Raw genomic sequence first — 8,802 nt, 5'->3', positions numbered from 1 at the left:
CTCCAGAGCACTCAGCACTGCAGCAGGTGCAGCGGCTGCACGTGCCTGGGGGGCTGCGGCTGCGCCTGTCGCCGTGGCTCTGCCTCCTCCTGCGGCTGCCGCTGCACCTGCTGCAGTGCTGAGTGCTCTGGAGAGGTCTGCGTCTGTGCCTGCTTCTGTAGCTTTGGCTGCACCTGGGCATTTACGGGGAGCGTCTGTGGCTGCACCTGGGCTGTGATCTGCAGGACCCGGGGCTGAAATCGTGGCTGCACGTGGGCTTCCAGGGGCTCAGGCAGCAGCTCGGGTGTCTGTGTCTGCTTGGGTGCCATCATCCGGGTCTGCAGCCGGACCTCTGCCTGCAGCTTCCCTGGGGGCCCCTTCTCTGTGGGCTCCTCTGAGCTGGGAAGGGTCAGAAGATCATATTCATGTCTGCCAACTGGCCCCAGGGGCTCCCAAGAAAGGCCCTGACCTAGACTCTAGTCCTGGCTCTGCCATGTACAAGCAAGCCCCTTAGACTCTCCAGGTCCCAGCTTCCTCTAAGCAAACTGATCACTTGCTCCCACCTCCCACAGCTTGCTAGTATGTATTCAAGGCCCTGGAAGCCTGCCTACCCTTTGGCCATGCTCTGAGGTTCCAAGTACACATTTTCACCCCTCCACAATGGCCCCCTCACCTCACCGTGGCCCAGTCACAGTGAAGAAGCCAGAGTCCATTTGGCCAAGGGCCTTCCCAGGCAAGATGCAAAATTAGGTTTGACCTCCCCCGACGCCAGAAACCAAGGTCCTTGCCTTGTTCCCTTGAAGGATCTCACCCCACCTACCCCTACCCTTTGCCTTTGCAGGAATGAGGGTAGAGAACACCTGGGTACCAGGCAGGTTTTCAGCCTCAGTTACCTCTTTGACTTTTTAGCTGGCGGCTCAGAGGCTTCACAAGACTCAGGCTCAAGTGCTGGAGTGCATTTCTCCTTAGCGATGTCATCTGGGCACTGGGGAGGTTCTTGGTCTGGGATGGAGGGCAGGTGAAAGACTGCCATGCCAGGTGGAGCATGTATGAGCTCCCAGTTCCAGGAGGTGGGGCCTGGGCTCACAATTCCCCCCACCCCCTATAAGAGCCCTGCCTCCCAGATCTGCCTCCATGGCTGCTCCCTGCACCCACCTCCCCCCAACCCACATCCCTCCAAAGGACCAGCAGCTTCCCTCTCTCCCTCACCTTCGGGTGTTTCTGTTCGGGGCTCTGCGGCTTCTTCAGACCCCTCTGGGGGGTCCGATTTGTCCTCCACAGGCGTCGTCTGAGAAGAAGAATCCTACTTCCTTTCAGAAACCATTTCTGATATCTGCCACCCACCCCAGTAAATACCCCCTTGCTCAAGAGCAGCTCCAACATGTAGGCTCCAGGGGATGAAGGAGCCTGGCCCCAGAGCTGCCAAGGGAAGACCCTCAACACCCCGGGAATCACGTCCAGGAGTTCCATCTAGCTGCCAGCCTGTTAAGTAAATGCAGGTTTGGGCGACGCAATACTTCCTCCAGGTCCATGATGCTGCCCCCTGATTCCTTACCTTCTTCACGAAGCAGCCAGAAGGACCCTTCTCAAATGCAGACCTGATCATGCCTCTTGTCTCTTTCAGGCTGAGATCCTGCTATGACTTCCCATAGCCCTGGACTATTCCTTCCTTACCCCAAGCCTGAAACTAACTCCCCTCCCCAGGCCCCTGCACAGTCTGGCCCCTACCTCAGGCCTGTTCCTCCAGCCTCAGCTCTCATGCCCCCTCTCCTCTCTGTGTCCACGGTGGCCTCTCTGGCTCCCCAAAGCCCTGGATCTTCTCCCAGGGCCTCAAAGGCGCTTCTTGCAGGAAGCCCTCCTAACCCACAGTACAGGCTCCCCGGGGCCTTGGACTTCCTTTTTGTGGAATTTCCCACGGCCATCATTCATCAGCTGGAGAATTATGTATATTGAGGTCCTGTCATCACTACCAACCTCCTCCCAGCCCAGGATCTCCAGGAGAGCCGGGCCAGATGCCTTCTTGCCCCAGAGAGTCCTCTGCCAGGCCTTAACAGACATCTGCTAAGTGAACACGGTTCCGGATGGCTCCAGGGTACCCCAGGGAGCCCCAGGGGTCCACCTGCCGCTTCCCTCTCTCCTACTAAGCCCAAGGGACCAGCAGTGAGTGGAAACATGCACCACTTCAGGGCTCCATGCCCTTCGGAAACTACCCAGCTCACCCTGCATGACACAGGCACTGGTCTGAGAGTCAGGAGGGCCGGACTCTTGGTCTGCCTGGACAGCTCTGCAGCCCAGGACAATCTCCACCCTCCTTTCTGAGCCTCTGTCTTCCCATATGTAAAATGGGGCAAGAAGGTAAACACTAGAGAGGGCCATGTTAGGACAGGCTCAACTGGAAGGTCAAAGGCTGTGACCCCTCTCTGGAGGGAAATGCCTCACCTCTGGATGTGGGTGGTGTCAGAGCCAGAAAAGGTGGGTGCTGCCCCCTCTCCCAATTGGGGTACTCTCAGGAATGTGGTGTGTGTGAGGAGCTGTCTGGACATCCGGGGACAGGACAGACATAGGGAGCATATTATTTCCTTTGAAAACCTCCCTGGTTCTTCCTGCTCAAGTCAGGGAGAGCTCACTAAAGGTTCAGAAACTTCAGCTGGCAACAGGGTTGCTGCTGCTGCTAAGTCTTCAGTCGTGTCCGACTCTGTGCGACCCCATAGACGGCAGCCCACCAGGCTCCCGTCCCTGGGATTCTCCAGGCAAGAACACTGGAGTGGGTTGCCAGTTCCTTCTCCAATGCATGAAAGTGCCAAGTGAAAGTGAAGTCGCTCAGTCGTGTCCGACTCTTCGCAACCCCACGGACTGCAGCCTACCAGGCTCCTCCATCCATGGGATTTTCCAGGCAAGAGTACTGGAGTGGGTTGCCATTGCCTTCTCCGGCAACCAGGTAGAGTTTAGGATTTTATAACATTGTTTTACCCCAGTCACTTTTCTTTTACTTCTATGCTTGGGGATTTATTCAGAGTTACTGTTACTGTGTTGCTTTTTTAAAAAAAAATTTCAGATAGTGATTGTTTCTTTTTTAAATAAATGTAACAGAAAAGCAGTGTTCATTTAAAGCTATACTACCCCAGACAGTAGCCAGCAGGCACATGTGCCTGACTTTCAAGCACTGGAATTGCGGCAAGCTGAGTCGAGATGTAAGCATAAAATATATACCAGTTTTAAAGAATTAGTATTAAAAAAATAATCTCAAAAGAATATAAAATACCTTGTTCATTTTTTATATCGATTACATGTTGAAATGATCATTTTTAATATATTAGGTTAAATACAATATGTGAGTAAAATTAATTTTGCCTGTTTCTTTTTACTTTGTTACTGTGATTACCAGAAATTTTTACTTTTTTAATTTTTTTTTAAATTTAAATTTATTTATATTAACTGGAGCTAATTACTTTTGAAACATATATAATATCATATAAGAAACAAATCGCCAGTCCAGGTTCGATGCAGGATACAGAAATTTTTAAATTACCTGTGTGGCTCACATTTAATTTCCACTGGGCAGTGCTGATTTAAAGAAAGTTGGTAAAATATACCTACAATGAATACAGTATTATATGTCAATTACACCTCAGTCTTTTCAAAAAGAGAGAATTGTTAGCAAATAGTATTAGTAAATAATAGAAATGGTAAATAAAAAGGGAATAAATAGTTTGAGTGGTGTTCGGATATAGCAAAAATCACTTTGGGGTTCAGAAATATTTAAAGTTTTAGAAACACTAGACAAGTCTAACTCTCTCTCCTATCATTTTACTGATAAGGAAACTGAGGCACAGAGAGGGCTATGATCAGCCCCAAGGCCAGTGTGAGCTGGAGGGGGTACTGCTGGTGGGTCCCCAGATGTGTCCTCTCCCATCCACACCTGCTCTGCACCCAGACACCACTCACCTTGCGATTGGGGGTCGTAGAGGAGGAGGTCCGAGTCTGTTTCTGGGGGGTTCGCCCTGAAAGGTTGAGCTGGGAGGGGTTGATGGGGACCCTGACGGGAGGAGGACCCAGCAGGGACTGCCGAGTGGCCTGAGGAAAGAATTGCTGGAGATTTGGGGTGGCCAGCTGTGGAGGTGTGAGGCTGGGGGGTGTCAGGTTGGGGGTGGCCAGGTTGTAGCCACGGAGGTTACCTGTGGGTGAAAAGAGGGCAGAAGGGGGGTTACAACTGTGGTCGGGTGGTAAAGGTTAGGGTCAGGGGTCAGTGCCCCCAAGCATTATGGGGGCATCACGGATAACTTCAAAGGGGACTGTTCACACCCAAGGGCAGCCAGAGGGGAAGAGATGAGAACTGAAGGCCCAGTCCCACCTGAAGCACTGGTGGGAGGGGGCTTTCAGGCTGGTTTTCTTCTCCAGCTTGTGAGGGAAGGGGCCCTTTTCCCTCCTCAAATGCCTCCCTAGTCAGTGGCTTGGGCACCCCCAGAAACTCTGCTCACCCCCATGCATGCTTTAGGGTACACTTTCAGGTATATAAAAGATTCAGCACAGGAGCCAAAGGGAGAACCAGCAAGATGATTGGTCTCTGGAATAACAAGATAACTCTCCTACCAACACCAGCTACCCCTCATTAAAAGTCTCCTGGGGACCTCCCTGGAAGTCCAGGGGTTAAGACTCCACGTTCCCAATGCAGGGGGCCTGGGTTCCATCCCTGGTCAGGGAACTAGATCCCACAGACCACAGCTAAGACCTGGTGCTGTCAAATACATAAATAAATATTTTTTAAAAAAGGAAATGTCTTTTGGTGACTGGGCACTTGCTAAAAACAGCCTTAGTCACACCACCCAGCCACCTTCAGGGTAACTATTATCCTCTCTACTGATGATAAACAGAGACACAAAGTGAAGGAGTGGCTTGTCCAGGATCTTTGGGAGCGGCACTGCTGTCCACTCACTGGCTCCCAGGTGGGACTCTGGGGGTCCTCCCGACTCCCCTCTCTCTTTACCCTCCCCCATATGAGCCAACACCATTTCTCTTAACCCTGACCCTTACCCTCCTCTAGCCTGACTCCCCTTCGGATCTCCACTCCTATCGCCCCTCCTCCTTCCAAAGCCGCTTCATCCCACGTGTGAATTTCAGCCACAGTCTCTGTACTGTGATCCTTCTAAAAATCACATTCTGACTTTGCCCCTCCCTCTGCTGAACCCATCCATAGCTTCCTGATGCTCGGGAAGGAAGCCCACTCCTCACTCTGCAAGGTCCAGCCCTGCTCCCCTCGACCCCCTCTCTTGCAGTTCTCTCACACACACCCACTGTGCTCCATCCACACGCTCCCATGCATGGGTCTGCCTCAAACAAGCCTGGGTCTGCCTGCCTCTGGGCCTTTGCACATGCTCTTTCTTCTGCTTGGTGTGTTCTGCCTCTGCATAACCAGTCATCCTTCATTCCCCCCTTTAGGTGATTCTCCTTTGAGAGGGCTTCTCAGACCCTCTCTCTGTCCCTAGAAACCCAGCTTCCCTGTTCCCAGGCCAGCTGCACAATTTCCTTGTCCGCTTCCCACTGTCCACCACTTAACCACCCTGGGAACTCCTTAAGGGCAGGCACTTCATCTGATTCAGAGCACTGGGGAAGTATCTGATCCAATAAAGCACAGTTTAAATCCTTGCCCCAGTGCTGGGATGGGAAACCCAGGGGTTACAGGCATGTATGGGTCAGATGTGCTGGGAGAAATGGTTCAAATGCAGGTTCCACAGTACAAGTTCTGTGACCCTGAGCAAATAAGTTTCCCTGTCTTAGCCTCAGTTCCCTCATCTATAAAATGGGTATAGTAATAGTGCTTGACTCAATGTTTTATGAGGATTCAGTGAAATATACAAGTGTGCCTGGTATTTACTAAGCATTTTGTGATCATTAACTTAAAAACATATACACGTATGTGCAGAGAGAACGCCAGCCAGCTCTTAAACAGTGAGATAAAAGATGGCACACTCTAAAAGAGAAATGGACAAAGAACATGGACAAGTCACAACATGAATTACAAACGTTCAGCAGACACAGAGAAATGTTCAAGCGCACTAAGAAATGTGACTAAAAGCACTCCAAGAAATGTAAACTAAAGCGTTAGTGATATAGCTTTTTTGCCAAGCAATTAGACTAGATGTATATACACATATATATTAGAAAAGAGTATAATACCCAGTGTTGCCGTGGGCATGGTGAAACTGGCACTGTCATACGTGGCTGGTGGCATTGCAAATTGGTCCAGTCCTTTGAGAAAGCAATTTGGCAATACTTATCAAGAACCATAAAACACCCATCCTCCCTGACCCAGTCATTCTACTTTTGGGAATCCATTCTAAGAAAATATTCTCAAACATGATATTCACCCCATTATTTAAAGCAGCAAAAAAGAGAAAGAAAAGAAGTAGAAGAAGGAAACAGCTGAGAAAGTTTAGGGACATAAGGGCACACACCTCCAGAGGAATATTAAACAGCTGTTAAAAATAATCTTTATAGAACTGTCAAATCATATGGTAAATGAACAAGCCATTCTGCTCAGTGAAAAACAAACAAAATACAGCTTTTCATGTATATCAGTAATCACAGTCATATATAAAGCCCCAATTCTGTGCGAGAAAAAAAATGGGAGGAAATATACCAACACTTTAATGGGTATTCTTTTTCTTTAGAAGTGAGTCTACATATGATTTGGATTTTCTTGTCCTCTTTTTAAAATATTTCTGTTGCTCTTTGAAGTGTGACTTTTAAAATGAGAAAGAAAAGAGTGGAAAAAAAATGTAAACATTGTGGGTTTCCGTATGTGGTCTTATCTCTCTATCCATCCCTCTATAATGTATAAGCCGGCTCCTAGGATCATCCACACCCATGTGGCAACGGGAGGGCTGAAGAGTGACAATATCACATCTTCTGACCTGGCTGCATACCCTGCTGGGAGGCAGGATAGCCCGGTGTCTCAGAACAAAGCTCTGTAGAAAGACCTCTAATCAACACCTGGGCCTCAGTTTCTTCATCTGTAAAATGGGGCCATGAGTGTATCTCCCCTTAGGGTTGTCAGCAGAGTCAAGAAACTGGATTTGTAAGGGGCTCAGCATAGTGCTCAGCCCTGAAGGACCAGTCAGCATGTCACAGCTACCCTGTGGGAGGGGCTAGGTCTGAAGAAGAGCTGGCTCCATGTCTCTGGACCCCTGCCTCCTCCCACAGTGGCTGAAGTATTGGGAGCAGCATCATGGAAAGAAAAGCTGAAAGACTACTCTCCACGTGGAGAAACCCGGGTGAGGGCACAGGCTTAATGCAGAGGGCTAGAGACACCTACTCAGAGATCCAGGGGTCAGGAGGCCCAGGCCTCCATCTAGCTCAGCCATTGCTGATACTGTGTGACCCAGGGAGAATGACTTCCCTTCTCTGGACCTCAGTGTCCTCATCTGTCAAACAGGATGCAAAGGAGGGTGGTCAAAATAGATCTTTCCATCCATCATATCATCTAATCTCTCAATGTCAGCAAAATATGTGCTGAGTAGCGCCCACAGAGCTAGCACCACGGCCAAGGGCACTCCTCTGTGATCAGACAGACCTGCATTCAGCTGAGCAACCTAGGGACTTCCACCTCCCAGAGCCTCAGTGCCCTCATCTGTAAACTGGGATATTGACAGTAGCTCCCTCTCAGAGTTGCTGTGTGGCTTGGATGAGATTCAGTGAGCCCGCAGCCATACCTTGTAACTGCTGCAGAAGCAAAGCTCTCTGCAGCACAGAGCCGTTGAGGAGGGAGGTGGGGCTGGTCCCCTGGAGAGTCAGGAGCTGCTGCTGTGGCTGCTGCTGGGGGAGCCCCCTGTGTGTTGAGAGCGGGGGTCAGAGGGTCATGGGGAGAGGCAGACCCTCCCTCTTCTCTGACCCCCCTCCCCTCCGTTCTCTGCCCCTCTCTACTGCAGAGAATCTCCTTGGGTTGGGAACTGATGACCTCCAGGGCTCAGACAGGGCTGCCCCTGGGCCAAAAGTCTGGAAAGGGGGCGACTCTAAGGCACGGGCCAGAGTCACCCAGCCCTCCAGTGGGGAGCTCACCTGCTGACGGTCATGGGCAGTGGGGCCTGCGGTGGGGACTGCTGGAGCAGCTGCTGAAGCTGCAGCAACTGCTGCTGTTGAAGCTGCTGCTGCTGGAGCTGCTGGAACTGCTGCTGCTGGTTGAACATGGTGGCTGCGAGAAGGGAGGGAGTCAGGTCGATGGATCCCGGTCGCCCAGTCCCAGCCCGCGGCCCTCGCGCGCTGCAGACTGAGCTACACGGCTACCCTCCCGGTTAGGCCCAGAGCGCGCCACGCGTGCGCTCCGTCCCTTCAGTACTCCTCCAATCCCACCAGCCGCGAGGTTTAACCACCCTCCCGCCAACTGCCTCCAAATCTTCCCAACAGTTCCTCCTCCAAACGCCCAATCCCGCCCTCCGTCTCTCCACTCTCCACTCCGGTGCCTCCAGGAGCGGTGCCTGACACTGATACACCTCCCACCCCACCCTTCGGCCTTTCTTTAGGCCAATCACGTGCAGAACAAGCCAAGCCCCGGGCCATTCACACCCCTCTAATGCTCCCACCCCGTCCCGGGTGCGCGCGTTCCGTCAATAACATCACCCCACCCCCACCCTGCTGCCACCTTTGACTGACTTACGCGAACAAAGTAGGAGAAGGCTTCCCTCCACTCTAACCCAACCGCCGCCCCCGACCCCATTCTACCAGCCTCTTCCTCTACCGACAGATCCAGCATCACATCCAAATGCGGCGTCCCCACCTGCCCATGAAGCCCTCAGTCTCCATCCGAGTGGCCCCTGGGTCCTCGGCCGT

General features: G+C 51.6%; 2 protein-coding genes across 3 annotated transcripts in view; one reads left to right on the top strand and one right to left on the bottom strand.

The window, feature by feature from the left end:
- The window catches only part of CIZ1 (CDKN1A interacting zinc finger protein 1), a 17,835-nt gene extending 9,443 nt beyond the window's left edge, over positions 1-8,392 (bottom strand). Inside the window, exons 1-7 of one of the 2 annotated variants that reach the window (XM_010856863.1) lie at positions 8,035-8,392; positions 7,689-7,804; positions 6,154-6,225; positions 3,925-4,154; positions 1,189-1,267; positions 873-981; positions 29-378 (exon numbers count right to left, since the gene is read on the bottom strand). In XM_010856863.1, coding sequence (XP_010855165.1) covers positions 29-378; positions 873-981; positions 1,189-1,267; positions 3,925-4,154; positions 6,154-6,225; positions 7,689-7,804; positions 8,035-8,162 — 1,084 coding nt within the window. In that variant the 5' untranslated portion in view covers positions 8,163-8,392. Of the gene's footprint in view, positions 1-28; positions 379-872; positions 1,006-1,188; positions 1,283-3,924; positions 4,155-6,153; positions 6,226-7,688; positions 7,805-8,034 lie in introns of both variants that reach the window. The other variant, XM_010856862.1, reaches the window with a different exon arrangement.
- Positions 8,194-8,802, top strand: part of DNM1 (dynamin 1) — a 54,166-nt gene continuing 53,557 nt past the window's right edge. Inside the window, 3 exon segments of the mRNA XM_010856967.1 lie at positions 8,194-8,266; positions 8,442-8,446; positions 8,717-8,800. Coding sequence (XP_010855269.1) covers positions 8,194-8,266; positions 8,442-8,446; positions 8,717-8,800 — 162 coding nt within the window.

The sequence above is a fragment of the Bison bison genome, unplaced genomic scaffold, assembly GCF_000754665.1.
Source record: "Bison bison bison isolate TAMUID 2011002044 unplaced genomic scaffold, Bison_UMD1.0 scf7180017864375, whole genome shotgun sequence".
Lineage (NCBI taxonomy): Eukaryota > Metazoa > Chordata > Mammalia > Artiodactyla > Bovidae > Bison > Bison bison.
This window is presented reverse-complemented; position numbering and strand designations above follow the sequence as displayed.